The sequence below is a fragment of the Empidonax traillii genome, unplaced genomic scaffold, assembly GCF_003031625.1.
Source record: "Empidonax traillii isolate 1590-97213 ecotype Southwest subspecies unplaced genomic scaffold, ASM303162v1 scaffold60:size2069287, whole genome shotgun sequence".
Taxonomy (NCBI): domain Eukaryota; kingdom Metazoa; phylum Chordata; class Aves; order Passeriformes; family Tyrannidae; genus Empidonax; species Empidonax traillii.
The window spans coordinates 219,666-234,983 of record NW_020955253.1 but is presented as its reverse complement, the minus strand read 5'-3'; the positions used below and the strand labels follow the sequence as shown (position 1 = coordinate 234,983).

The window sequence follows — 15,318 nt, the reverse complement described above, 5'->3', positions numbered from 1 at the left end:
TTTCAATTGCCTAGAAACAACTCTTCTGACATCATGTTTTGGCAACTGGTTCGAGTATTTTCTAGCATGAAAGAATCACTGAAGCATGAGGACTGTCAGAAATGAGAACAAGCTCTTCCTTTCTTGATGGCTAGTGTTGCTTTTCTTACCATCAGAACAATCTCCATACAAGTAAAATCCTCATTTTTTACTCATAGGAAAGTTAAATTACACATACAATACATTTTGAATCCTTATTCACTAGAAGCTCAGTTTGGCAAGGTCCAAAGTGAAGAAAACAACAAATGCAATTTTAGCCATCCAGGCCTACTTTATTACAGCAAACCTGGCTTGAAATGTACCAGACTCAAACTGTAAGAGGCTTTCCTCACCTGAGATAAGCAGATTTCTTGAGCCAAGCCTCTTTTAATTCTACAGATTTTACTACTGAAAACTGTGCCATAAGAAGAAATGCAAAAGCACTGTGTAGTCCTTAAAATATGCACATGAAATTATGCAGTGCATTCTCACCTCATAAAAAGAAGGTTTGCACAGAATGCAGGGAAAGAGCTTTCAAGTTCTCTCTTTGACTTCATTATTAAGATTTATTAAGTCTGTTGGCCAGGAGCAACCTCTTGAGTTTCAGTAAAGACTATCTGCTATTTTTTTTTTAATATAGCTTTATTCAACCTATAGTATTTTAGAAAGCACACAGCTCAGAAAAAAGAATTTCAAATACTTCTAGTACCCTTCTGATAATGAAACAGAAGTTTAAATATATGAATACTATTTGTCATGCACCAAAATTTCGGACTCTCAATTTTGGAACTTGATAATCCAACATTTCAACAGAAAAGTTGGTGTTTTAATTCAGATAGTAAATTGTGGCATGGTCCAGTACACTTTGAAATGCACGTGCAGTTTTATTATTCAGTTCATTAATATATTAAAATTTTTTTCAAAAATTCACTCCATTTGTATATCTTACTTCTAGGTATATGCAAACCAACACATGCTCATATGGATGCTTCTTTTTACTACTACAGAATTAGTACCATTACATAGAGAAGAATTCAAAGAATTATATCGACATCACTCAAACACCAATTGGTTTTACAAACATGTGACATATTATAATCTCATTTTCTTCCACTAGAACTCAGTTGTTATCAAAAACGTACAGATGTCATACTCTGAAAAAAAAAAAAATTTGAAAGTCACCTTTCAAAAGCTGATTCAGATCCATGGCATCATGCAAGACTTTTCGACTATATCTGCGATCAAACTCGGAATCTAATGAAAAAAATAAGAGATATAAGATTGGATTTCCCAGCCCCATATGTTTTGCAAATTTTGCGTTGTACTTAAATTCTCAAAATTACCATATAATTCTTGGTTCACATTTTCCTGTCTCTTTACTTTTAGTTTCTTATCATTTGATGCTACAAGTTCAAAAGACTGGATAGGACTGATGTCTGGAGTTGACAGAGGTGTAACGTCAGTCACTGTGTCTTCAGACTCCTCCAAGTCCTCACCAAGCTTTGGTTTTCCTTCCGCTAATTTCCTTGCTGACTCGAATTTTTGTTTTGGAGACAAAAGAGCATTTCTACAAACATTCTTCTTTGGGGAAGAATGAGATGAATCTGATAAACAGCTATCAGAATCTGTATCAGAACAATCTGTATCTGAGCTTGAGGATGATGAGGAAGAGGACGAAGAGGAGGAAGAAGAGGAGGAGGAGGAGGAGCTGACAGTAGTATATTTTTTGCTAGCTTTTTTTATGTTGTTTGATTGTTTAGTTGACTTTGGTCTGACCCTCTGTTTTTTGCCATCATCGCTACTGTCTTCTTCATCCGTGTAATAATCTTCTTCACCTTCTTTAACGATTTTGGGGATTCCAGCAGGAACGTTCTCCTGTATTCCTCTGCTTGCTGCAGGTGTCGCTCCAGATGCACCTGCATCCTCCGCAACTGGAGAAACTGACAGAGATGAAGCATCTCCAGGACGATCTGTGCTATTTTCTGGGGACTGATGCTTTTGCAAATCTATTTGCTTTTCTTCACTTTCCTCCTTACAACACTTTGCATCCTCTGAATTAGAAACCAAATCAGTGCCTGCAAGAGCTGCCTTTGTACTTTCTTCCTCTACACATTCAGCATTTTCTTCAGCTTTCTTTTTCTCTTCTTCAAAATCACTGTCAAAGAAAGCATGATCCACTTCACCGTCTGATATGTCTTCAAAACGGTCCATACTGAAATACGAAGTGCTATCTGCAATCATCAGAAAACATTTCCAAAGGTTAGTGTAAAAACAGATCCAAGGAAACTTTTAGTAAAATAGTTTCATTCTTAATTTTTTCAGCTGTAGTAATTTATAATTCTGCAGTTAGTTGTTATGTTGCTACAGACAATTCCATAATGAGTTCATGAAAGAAATTTAGTGCCACCTTATTGCACACAGCTTATGTTAGACCGAAAAGTTTCAGTTTAAGCCAACAAAACCAATCACAATTTCAAAACTATTACTTCTAAGCAAATTAGTCAAATGTAGTTAGAGGCTAAAAAGTCTTAAGTATTAAAAACAAGAAAATGAAGTGTCTTATTTTGTCCCCTTAAGCTAGAGCCATTTTAAGCTAGAGCCACTAATGAGCTACCATTAGTTTGAATTTTGTATTAAAAACCTTGTAAGGGTATGGTGGTCACCATCTTGGCTGACACAGCCATTCAAACTGCAGACTTTCAGCAGTTAAAAGTAAGAGCAATTACAATTAACATCAAAAGATCAGCGGCTCTGTAGGTTAAATTGTGATAGATGTATGGTGTGTCAGTTTTGTATAGATGTATGGTGTGTTTTAGTTTGGATAAGGAGCCTGCTCTTCTTGACAGTCCTCTGTAACTCACACTCCACACCACAGTAACAAAAAACTAATTCAGATGAATCTAGGCTTTTAAAAGTGTGCTCCAGGCATGAAACCAATGCATTTAAACCAGCAGTCACTCTTCAGTCCATGGGACCAGATCATGACCAGCCCAAATACATATTATTGTGGATATCAGGACCTCAGTGCTAACCACTATGCTCCACAAATACGCTCCTATTGTGTCATATTTGTCACAGAATTATATGGTGCTTGAACCTATGTATGTGGCAGGAGGATATGAAAGTTTCCACTTATTAGTAGTATACATACAGAGTTAAAATAAAAAAATCCAAACACCCCACAACCAAACAAAATTAGCCAGTATCAAAGACTAAGGGTCCCATCTCACCAGCAGCACTATCCTCATACCCTTTTCAACAGATTTCACATAATTTTGTAAGCTGCAATCAATAAATATGTAACATTCCTTAGACCCAAGAAAACCAAACACGAAGACAGTGGAAGCAACTATACAAGGCTGGAGAACCAGCATATTTTACAAGAGGAATGGTCTCCTTTAAAACATGCATAATTTGTTGCCATGGCAAACAAAGGTGAAAAAAGAAATTTCCAAGAAAGACTCTGGCTAAAAATTACTTCCAAGTACAGAATTTTTAAAGGTCTACGTCACTCAGATAGCTTGCCCTTTTCAAATAATACTGTTTAAAAGGAACTAGAAACATGCACCCCAAATACAAAAAGCCCAACATAAACCTTAAAAACAGGTAGTCTAGACTGTCTTGTGGTTTTAAGATTCATAAAGCCAAAGAACTGAAAAGAGACTTAATATGGTTAGATGTTGTATACGCTGAAAATACTATTAAGCAATAGAAGCACAGGTCAAATTTTGGTACCACGAAGATAACTCTCAAAAAAACTGAGCTCTTCAAAGAGCAACAGAAAAAAAGGAATGAAACACCTAGGAATACAGACATCCAGCAAGTTAAAGTGTCCCACAAAAACAAGGGCTAGTGATTGTGAAAAATCACTCTGCTGCTTATAGAACACTTCATCTGCCTCTTCACCCTGGCTGGGTGGTCTGTAACAGACTCTCACCAGAATGTCAGCCTTGTTAGCCTTTCCCCTGATTCTTACCCACAGGCACTCAACCTTTCCATCATTATCCTTGACCTTTATAGAGTCAAAACACTCTCTTAATGCAGAGAGCCACACCACCACTACTCCTTCCCCACACATTCCTTCTGAAGAGCTTCTAACCATCCATTGCAGTACTCCAGTCATGCAAGTCATCCCACCACGTTTCCATGACGGCAACTTCCTCATAGTTTTCCTGCTGCACAGTGGCTTTCAGCTCCTCCTGTTTGTTACCCACTCTGTGTGCTTTGGTGTACATGCACTTCAGCTGGGCTATTGATTTCACCCTCCATGTCACTTCTTGTGAAACCTGGCTTCAGGCAGCCTGCATAGTCTGCAACGTGCACCTAGCATGTGTATTCCCGAAAGTTTTCCTAGAGCAGCTTCCTAAAAGGATAATGCATTTTAATATATAAAAAGATGCACAATAGAAAAAAAAAAGAAGAAAGACAGTTCAGTAGCCTGGCTGTGCCCAAGGAGTAGCAGCAGCATCACCAGTCATTTCACTGCTACAAGCATCTTCCACTCTTCTGGCATTAGTCCCTAAGGACTTCAGCTTTCATCTTAATGGGAAACAGCCATGCCAGGTTGGTCAGTTTCTCTCACTGACAACCATTCACAAACCAAAGTTTAATTAATTCTCTAATTTCCATTAAAAATAAACAAGAGAAAATAAACAAACAGATTGTATTTTTGGATCCCATTCCACTAATGCACCTAGAGTGTCTGTAACAGAGCTGGAATTTGCTAAGACACAACATGGAAGCAGCAACTTTGCTGATAAACCATGCCTAAATTAATAAATTAGTTCCCTGTATGCTCTCACACCCATTTATATACAACACAGAGTGTAATTTTATTCCTGTGAGAAGTATAGAATTCTGTTGCACTGTCAATCTTTAAAATACAGAATCAACAAGTGATACTCTAAAATCCAAAAAAACTTTTCATTACAGTCAAATACTTACCATTAACTGCTAATTCGAATGACCACTGTATTTATTTACAAAACAATGCATGCTTTTTGTGGCTTTCTGCCATGAAACCCTCTAACACAAATATGATCAACTCAAATGAGCAGGCTCAACATTCAAGTACAAGCAGTGATCAAACTTCTTTTCTTCTAACCATTTCACTTTCATTGCTGAGGAAGAAGATGGTCCACATAGAGAGGAAAGTTGTTTCTCTGATCTCAAAACATGCAAATTCCTAGCATGCAGAACATCACACTCTGAGCTCGTACATTATGCATCCTCTAAAGGCCTTAAATGTTTTCAGGACATTGTAAGATTCTGGTATTTGACAAAAGTGGAAAACAAGCCCTTTACACATGCTAGGGCCTGAATCAGAAATGTCTCATGTTACTGTGTACATACAGTGCATCCCCACAAAGGCTGTAACACAGTACAGCTCTAGTACACACAAGATACGTCAATAGTATGTTTCCAGCAACAAAAAGGAAAAGACATCACCTTAAGACGTACTAACAAACACATATATGAAGTATCAGGAGCAATATAATATTGTATTTAGCTCCAATAGGGCACCTTCTGGTTTAGGGTTATTAATTCTGCTTTGTAAGTATAATTGATAATGAAAGAAATAACCAAGCAGGTAACCTTCTCCCAGCCCAAACAATTAGTGCTTCTGCAGATGGCATCTATCCTTTCAGCTGCGAAGTTCTACCTCTTCAGAACAGTGACCCAATCTCCTGATCTCAAAGAGCAGAAACAATTGTCTGAGAGCTAAGGGGTTGGAAGGTTAAAGTGTTTTAATTAAAAGATTTATGCTACCAATGGCACATGTTCTATATGACACTCCAAAATCCTTTAATTCTACATACTCATTTCCCCTCTGGGGATTCTGCCCCCTTAAACCTGCTTATCGCTAAATCGCCTCTTCGTAGGGTGAACTTGGGAGAGACTGAAAATGCTGGATGAACCACACTCCCTCTTCTTCTCCCTCCCTTCCTTATTTTTGGCTGAGGCTTAAAAATCCCCAGCAAACAAAGAAGATAAAGTTGAAAATGTCTAGAAGAGAGCAATAAAAAATGTTAATATGAGAAAAGTCCTACTTCTGGGGGTTTCTGTAGTTTAAAAGATGGGAAATAAGGGAAAACACAAGGCTTAAAACCTGTACAGCAGACTAACCAAAAACTTGGTTTGTTCTCAGATGTGCTCAACAGTCGTCAAGATCAGCTGGTGCACCTGCTTCCAGCCTTGTGACAAAGCACTCATATCCAGCCCTACCTACCTCCTCTTTAAATAAAGTTTTCATATTTGCTAGTAAGAAACAACAAAGCATGCAAAGGAGGAAATACAGATCTTGGGAAACTCCTTCCCTTGAGGGAAACCCTCAGTGAATGAAACAACCAGCCTCTTTAGTAGTTATTCAGATTTTCCAAGCTGAGAACACAGTATCTACTACAGCTATTGTGCACACCATAAGTTCTCCAAACTTGGGTACCAACTTCCCCCAATCCAAATCATGATTAGTTCACGACCAATCTACAGAACACAGTCTTGTATATTTTTAACATAAAACCCCTTCAATGAGCTCATGAGAAGAACCTGGGATCTTATAATGTCACATCTTCCAACTCTTATTAGCTTCTATTCTTTCATGGTTCACCTGCAAGAAAAATCTGGCTCTGTCCAATTACAGGTAACCATATTGCTGCTGATTAACCACCCAGATAATTATGTGAAGGTGAATCCCTTTGCTCAGATTACAACCTACATATAAGTATTTACTGATTAATGACAAACCTCTTGTTGCTGGTTCATGAGGCAGCAGCAGACTTGTGCCTGAACTAAGTAATCTGAACAGACCACAAAACCACGTTTGTCCCTCACAGACCAGATCTCACAGGGCCTAATTCAAGCTCAGATTAGAACTGCCACTGTTTCCAGTGCACCTGAAACCACTCATTTGGCTGATTCTCAGCTGACTTTCTAACTCCTTTCACTGTCTTTTTCTCTGTCCTAGCTAGAGAAGAGGAAGAAGGGAAGACTTGCTACTTCAAATCTTTGGGGTCAGTACACACAGCCATTGCCGCCCTTATTCCTCTGTTTTTCCCGGGGGGAAGGGGTGTTGGGGAGAGGGTCCCATTGATTGCTCTGGTTTGCGTTTAGTCCTGGTTCTCTCTGCTGGACACAATGGAAGAATTTTCCCCAGTATGCTCTGAGATACAGTTTAGTAACTCCCAAACCTAAGACAGATTAGCCTGCAGAACAGCAGTTCTGTCTCAAACAGAGGCAGGCTCACTGGAGCTGCTCTAAAGTACTCTTAAGTCCTTTTAAAAGAATTGCAACAGAAACTCCTGAGTCTCCTGGCTATTTCAAGTAAGAGTGCAGTTCAGCCAATGGGCGCTAGAGAATCCTGGAACACAGTCAATTGTCATCACTGGTTAGAGCAAATGAAAGCACATGACCACCAAAGAGCCCTAGATGACTGCAGGGCAAAGGTTTTTAAGTGAATGTATAGAGTGGGGAAGGAGGGGAGGGAGAACAGGGAAAAAAAAAACACCGAGGAAAAAAAGATAAAGAAAAAAAGTTCCTCTTGAGCCAAAAATAAGCCTTTCCCTTACTGAAAAAGCTGAAATACATTACACTGAGAGGCATGTATCTGTCTGTAGCTCCAGGACTTTACTCATACAAGCACACTAAATATTTGTTCTTTAGGTTCTTCAGCAAAGGTCACCTTGTGACCTCTTGAGCAGAAAGGCTGGGCCAGACAATACTGAGGTTAAATGATGGGACTGATGATGCCCACCAGGCCTGTCTAAACAGACCATGACTACTGATAATCCCAAAAAAACGACTTGTCAAAGCCTCTAAACCCAGGGGGAAAAGAAGTAGCATACAATGAAAACCAAAAATAAAGACGAGTCATATGTTGGTTGACAAAAGTATCAGCAGCGTCTGGAGGATTTCCTTCATAAGGCCCTCCATCTCTACAAGCAGAAGTGACACCACTTACACCAAAGTCTCATGGGCCTGCTGAAGTACACAGTTTCTCTCCACCTGGAAGAGTCACACCTCCAGCTACCTCAGACACCAAAAGGCAAGATGCTAGGGGAAACCAGTCACTGGCATTCATGTTTCCCAAAAGTGACCCACATCCACAGTTTTCTGACAACACAGAACAGGTACGAAAAACCCAGAAAAGGACAGACTGTTCTACCAGATACTGAGGGTAAAGAGCAAAGTAAAAGGCAGCTTAGTTTTCCCACTCCTGCTATACTTGCACATATCTATGAGGAGTATTTCTGCCCAACATCAAAATTAAAATTTTGGGACAACATGTATCCAACCAGACTATCCATGACTGAAGGGGGTGAGTCTGGCAGAGTAGTCCACAACTGAATGCAAGAGAAAGGAAAACAATTCCTCTTAATAAAGCAAAACTTCAACATATCTGCCACATAAAGGCTGGAGTTACATTTGCCATCATACTGGTGCATCACTCATGGGACTACCTGCAAGTGCTTTCCTTAAGATCCAAGAATACCACTCAAAAATCAGATCCCTCAGGATCCACTAAGGCTGTTGTTGCAGTTGTTGGGAGTCAGACATTTGAAACTACACAGAGCCATAAAATCTCTCTTTCACCACAGTTCAAAAGTAAATTAGAAACAATTCTTTCACCAATATCTGTACGGCAACTTTCCCCCAGCCTCACCTCCTAAGTACTAGTTGCGACCAGTCCGTGCTTCTGCCTCATTCACTCCACGCAGTAGAGGTATGGCCCAGAAACGTTTAGAGTCTACAGATGTCCATCTGCTACTGTTGGGAAACCAGACCTCAAAAATAAACCTGTAATACAGTTCAAGAGTATTGAAACTTTTATCCAAGAGCTGACTATCCATACTGTTCACGTGCCACCCACTTAAGGATTTTTCTGGATTTGTCTCTGAGCCAGCCCTGAAATAGATGGCAGGACCACAAAAGAAGCAAGTACACCATTTCACAAACTACTGATGGAGTCCAGCAGCAGATAAATCAAAGATACTTCAGAATATCAGGCCATCCCTAACAAGTGGCACAACACCTGACCTGTCTCCCACAACAGAGATGCTCACTGAACTATAAGTGTTTCTATGCTTCTAATGTTACCGATTTCGTATGCTTAGTGACCTGACTACACAAATAGGTATCATCAGCATTTCCTTCAACGTTTTGCATAGGTGTGCTTCCAGAAACATCAAACGGACCTGAGTTTCTGGAAGGATTTCCTTCATAAGGAAGGCCCTCCATCACAAGATGTGCCTATTATCATAGTTTTAAACATACAGTTTTACAGATGTAACAATTACATTCTCCTCAGCCACTGAAAATAAGATGCAATTCTTAATTTTCAGTGGGAGGAACATGCGATGTCTGGTACAGATGGGCAGGGGGAAGTACAGAAATTCAGTCACTAAATCAGTATACAAAGAGCAGTTTCAACAAATATCACTTAGGAAGAGTCTAAATATATTTGCTTCCTCAAAATGCATATATGGGGCAAATGAGGTAAAAGCCTCTTGAGATAATCTCTTGCATTATATTTTTGTGACTTGTTTCTTCAGATGAGATGATACCAAGTATGGAAAAGCGGATAGGATGCTGAAACACAGGGCTCTATTAAATTCAATATAATACGGGTTTCCTGGAGTTACAGTGTTATTACAATGCAACACTTTAAGAATGACAAATACTCATCGCTGAATTGTTATTTAAACATCCCTTGACATTGCTGGGTGGAAAAAAACTTGGTCAAGGAACATAGGTAATGTTTTAGACCTTTACTGTCACCAGTCTTAGCCAAACATAACACCAAGAAGCAAAGAATGAAACAGCTTTAAGAAACAGCTCTGGTGAAAGCAATAAGGTACAGCCATCACAGTAAGTCTGCCAATCTCCCAAGAATTTTGTGAGATACCTAGGTTCATCTAGGATCCAGCTCACTTTCAGACTCTTACATCAAGGTACAATATTATGTCATTCAAGAGGACAGACTTCAAAAAGCTTGTAGATGCTCCTGTCCCCTATGTCACACACAACCTACCCTGCAAATTTTGCGCTTTTATGTGTTCCTGGGTTGAGCCTTTAAAAGTATTGGCCAACTGCACTTTCAAAGCCTCAACAGGCTCTGCAGTCCTGACAGCCCTCAAAGCCCATGTAAGTCTTATGAAGAAATATGAGACCCTCTGAATGCCCTATTAAACTCAGGTAAGCACTAAACCAAAACAGAAACCCCAGTAGGTCATAGAAGTTTTAAGTTTGAAGAAAAAGAATAGGATGTCCCTAAATCCCTTGTTCTTTTCTTTGGTTTCTACTCTAAACAATTACAAGTATTACCTAGGCTGAGAGAAAGCAAGGGAACAATATATGCACTGTAGGAAAAAAAAAAAACCACATGAAAAAATGGTGGGAAAGCTTAAGACATTTCAAAAGCAGAGTCCAAAGCTCTGACAACTACATTCTTAAGTGCCAGTTATTTCACAAACCCATTCTTACACTTACTTATTTTCTAGCAATGACAACTTCATTTTAGTTTTCAAATAACTTCTCTGAAGAATTTAATTTTGTGGAACTTCACTCTCTCTCCACTGACAACTCCAGCAATTCCTTTCTATCCAACAAAGAGAGATTAACTATTTTTTCATAGAGGCAAAAATGTGCATAATACACTCTATGCTCTATACTGAGCACCTCACTACAGCAAAAGCAGAGATACAAAACAAATTTAGCACTGCTATTTCTGTTACATTCATTCCATCTCACATTATTGTCCTGGTGTTCTTATGCATGTTGCATAAAAATTTTAACCACACGATTTTTAAATATATATGCCAAATGCAAACACTAGACACTTTTTAATATGTTTTACAGTAAGAATGAACAAGTGTAAGTATTTCCATACTATAATTATACTAGTTTCTGAAAAATTGTTTAGCACAACTGTAAAGTAAAAACTTCAGCAACGCATAAAGGTTCTACGATTTAAATTACGTTGTGCCATAAGGCATGCTGAACTATATTTGAAAATGCCAATTTCCATACCGTGCTGTGAAAACTCCAGGAAAAAAAATGGAGTTTGACAAACACAGCATTCACTGCTCTGTGTTGTGCCGTCTCGCTGAGTCGCTTTCAGATGTATTCGGTACTCTGCTCCGCTGCAGCAGCCCAGGTTTCACAGTTGCCTCTTTAGTGATTGCCATACATGTCCACGGCGGCCGAGAGATTTGGCGGCTGGTTATTTTTTCAAACTGCAGTCCCACCTGGGGAACTGTCAGTGCAGAACTCTGCAGGGCAGGGGGAGTTAAAAGACTCATACTGAGAAAAGTGTGACGTGACTCTTGCGATGATTTAACACGCTCGAGGCAAGCTGTTTACAATAACCATTTCAGTTGACTTAAATACCACTAACTAAACCCAACCAAAGCACTCCACTGAACTCTATTTCAGCATCACTGCAACGTGTCCCTTTCAGTCCGGTAACTTTTAGGATGGCGCGCACAACACTGTAACTCACTGGCAAAGCCGACGGCTACGACACCAACGAGGGCCAGTGCCTCACAAGGGAATCTCTCACCCCTTTTCCAAGGCCCCCCGAGGTGCAAAGGGGGCAGGCATGGCACCGGTGTGTGGCGTACCACAGGTCTCAGGGCGGCAGGACCAACTCTGGCGGCTCAACGCCAGCCCCAGCCCCGCAAAGACAGCGCGCACGACGCGCTCGGGGACACCTACGTGAGCAGCGCTCGGGCAGGGACCCGAGCGGGAAGACGGCAAGTTATAAGGAAGATAATATACGTATATATACTGGTTAAAAGTAATATTTATGTACATACGAACAAAACGCGTCTCCCACCTTGTTTCGGGAAAAAACCGCCGCAGACGGCGGAGGCACATGCCCGCCGTCCCAAACCGCCCCCAACCGCCCTCCCGGCACCGTCCGTGGGGAGGAGGCACCGCAGGCCCCACCGCCGGCCAGGCAGCTCCCGGCAAGAAGCAGCGGCGGCGGCAGCAGCAGCAGCCGCCGCCGCCGTCTCCCTCCTCGCCCTCCCTTTCCCCCGGCTTTGTTGTGGTAACCCCGCAGGCAGCCGGGGCGGATACTCACAGGCACGGGAGAAGAGAGAGAGAGAAGGGAGGAGAGAAGCGTGAGCTGCGCAGCGCTGCCGCCACCACCCCGTTCCCGCTCGGCTCCTGCGCAGCCCCGCCCGGCGGGCGGGGACAGGCCGTGCCTCAGCGGGGCGGGGAGGGAGCGGGACGCCGGGATCTTTGGGTGGGAGGTGCCCCTCGGGCACGGGCTGTCCGCGGAACCACAGAAACGATTTGGTTGGAACAGAGCTCTGAGATCATCGAGTCCAACCTGTGACCGAGCACCGCCTTGTCAACTAGACCATGGCATTCAGTGCCACGTCCAGACTTATCTTAAACTCCTTCAGGGATGGTGACTCCACCAACTCCCTGGGCAGCCCATTCCAATGTCTAATCAACCCTTCTGTGAAGAAATTCTTCCTAATGTCCAACCTAAACCTCCCGTGACACAGCTTAAGACTATGTCCTCTCATCTTGTCACTGGCTGCCTGGGAGGAGGCCAATCCCCACCTGGCTACAAATCTCTTTCCAAGTAGTTGCAGAGAGCAGTAAGGTCTCCCTGAGCCTTCTCTTCCTCTGGAGGCTAAACAACTCCATCTCCTTCAGCTGCTCCTCATAAGACTTGTGCTCCAGACCCTTCATCAGCTTTGTTTCCCTGGACTTGTTTTGTTTCTCTGGACTTTCTACAGCACCTCAATCTCCTTCCTGAATTGAGAGGTCCAGAAATGGACACAGTACTTGAGGTGTGTCCTCACCAGTGTCAAATACAGGAGAAGAATCACTTCTCTAGTCCCTCTGACCACAATATTTCTGATACGGACACCTTCAGATACAGATACTGTGAGTTACAGGCCCTTCCCACCCTTCTCAGCTTTGTGGGAATGGCACAGAGAGCTGGGACTCTTGCCAAGGCTGCGGGCCCCCAAGCTGAGGTGACTGTGCCCCTAGTTGAGGTGATGGTCCCCAGGTTGTGGTGGTGTGGCTTCAGGCTGAAGTGATGGGTCCATAGGGTGAGGTAACAGTGCCTCAGGCTGACATGGTGCTGCTCCCGGTTGAGGTGATGGATGCTGAGGTGATTGTGCCTCAAGCTGAGGCCATGGGGCTCTGCGTTGAGACAGTGGTATGTTGGGCAGAGGCAACAGGGCCCTGAGGTGATTGCCCCCATATTGAGGCAATGGGGCCAGCCCCAAGCAGAGCTGATAATGTCCCTAGTTGACATGATAGCCCACAGAGTGTGGCAATGGTGCCCAAGGTTAAGGCAATGAGGCCCTGTGCTGAGATGATGGTTTTCCATGCTGGGGTAACAGTGCCCCATACTGAGGTGATGGGGCTCCAGATCATATGATGGTGCCCCAGGCTGGGATGATGGCACTCCTGGTTGATGTCCTGGCAGCCTACATGGAGTGGATGGTGACCCAGGCTGAGAGGGTGGTTCCCCAGGTTAAGGTGAGCTACCCTAAGGTGATGGTGCCCCATGTTAACACAACAGGACCACAGATTGAGGTGATGGGTCCCTACATTATAGTGCCAGGGCTGCAGCACTGGGCAACTTATCCTGAGGAAATGAAGAGGGGAAACTAATCTGAAGGGCTTCTAGGGATATCTGATCCAAATATTTGTGGCTGGATATGGACCTTTCCACAAATGAACTGGATCTCAGCATCCTTGAATTTCAGTATAATTGTTGTAGAAATATGGATATAACCTTCTGGCATTTTCTTTATTTCTGCCACTGACTAGATAAGTGGTGATTACCTACTAGTGATCTGCCACTGGGAAGTGGAAGTGTCCTTTGTAAGGATGGGAATGGTTCCAGCTCTTTCAAAGGGATAAGTTGCAACAGCAGACCTTGACATTTCTTTAATGACAGTAATGTTACTTTTTAACAAAGTGGGAAAGAATTATATGAAAAGAAACATTTCCACGTTACTGATCCACATATTCAAAACTCAAAATTCAACTTTACTTTGGCCCCATGGTTCATCATGAAATAGATTTAATGACATAATTGCTGAGCATACTGAATTTTTAGTTAAATCAGGGCCGTGCAGCCAAGTCAACTGTTGTGTACATCACCCTATTTCACTTGGCACATGAACACACACACACACAGAGGCACATGTGTACGTGTATGTATAAACACAAACACATATTTTTAAATATATGTAGTAAAAGCGTCAGAACACTACAAGAAAAGAAAGAAATCTCTTGAGTAAAACAATCGAATGTGTCTATGTTAACCAGAGTCAAGGTCTACTTGTGGTACACAGTGTTTAATGGAGGTTCTGCAAATTATGTAGACTAAATTTTTACACTTAGTTGTGCGTTTCATTCTTATTTTTCTGGCACCTGACTCAGTTTACTGTTGAAACATTCAGTAATGACACTGCATCTAAAATCAATGGAAGCTGTATTTGGAAAACATTGTGCTACAAAATGCTGAGCCTTTCCTGACCTTACCATGTGAGGCCTTGGGTATCTCACATAGGATACTAAATGGGTGCCTTTATTCTTTTTTCCTGTATGCCAAGTTCCTGCCTGCAAATATGCAAAATACAATACCACTGTCTTGAAAAGGTGTAGCAAAAAATAAAATCAGTTAATATAAAGGTAACTCACGTATTTTGTACATCTAAGATACTGAGAAGTATAGCATACCATCTCCATTTCTCTTGCTCTGTTAGCTAGGATTCCTATGGTTGCTTCTAACAGTGTTAGTTATCTAGGTTTACCTGGTTTACCACCAGGTTTAAAGTTCATGAGCCCTTGTGGGTTTTATACCCAGAATCTTAGAAATTTCTATAAATATTAATATGACTGTAACTGCAATGCAGCACCACAGCAGTTATTAAAAAAGCATGTAATTCATTCAAAGTTGTAAGTATGCTAAAAATATAAACCAAGTATGCACTTTACACACCTCTTTTGCCTATAATGTAAATTTCCATTTTAATTGAGAAGTGGTAACTTGCTAATGTTTATAGCAATGGGATCTGAGCCAGAAAGGCTCACAAAACAGAAAGTAAATGTGAAAAAGTTTATAAGAAAGTATTCATTTTAAGCTTGCCCAAACATTTTAAAGGTGCAAATTTATTGAAGTGTAAAGTTTGCAGTACTGTGAAGGTGCAGGTTGAAAGATTATCACTAAAGGCAGCTTTAATATTGGTTTCAAATTAGTGGGGCTTTGTCTAGGGTATTTTATAAAGAGAAACTATACTCCTGGCTCAAGGGAAAAAA

At 41.5% G+C, this 15,318-nt stretch overlaps 1 protein-coding gene across 3 annotated transcripts in view; it reads right to left on the bottom strand.

The window, feature by feature from the left end:
• Positions 1 to 12,195, bottom strand: part of CFAP97 (cilia and flagella associated protein 97) — a 30,466-nt gene extending 18,271 nt beyond the window's left edge. Inside the window, exons 1-3 of one of the 3 annotated variants that reach the window (XM_027879851.1) lie at positions 12,101 to 12,195; positions 1,362 to 2,249; positions 1,201 to 1,272 (exon numbers count right to left, since the gene is read on the bottom strand). In XM_027879851.1, the coding sequence (XP_027735652.1) occupies positions 1,201 to 1,272; positions 1,362 to 2,229 (940 nt within the window). In that variant the 5' untranslated portion in view covers positions 2,230 to 2,249; positions 12,101 to 12,195. Of the gene's footprint in view, positions 1 to 1,200; positions 1,273 to 1,361; positions 2,250 to 11,575; positions 11,595 to 11,851; positions 11,973 to 12,100 lie in introns of those variants that run through there. The other 2 variants (XM_027879850.1, XM_027879852.1) reach the window with 2 other exon arrangements.
• Between the last annotated feature and the right edge of the window lie 3,123 nt (positions 12,196 to 15,318).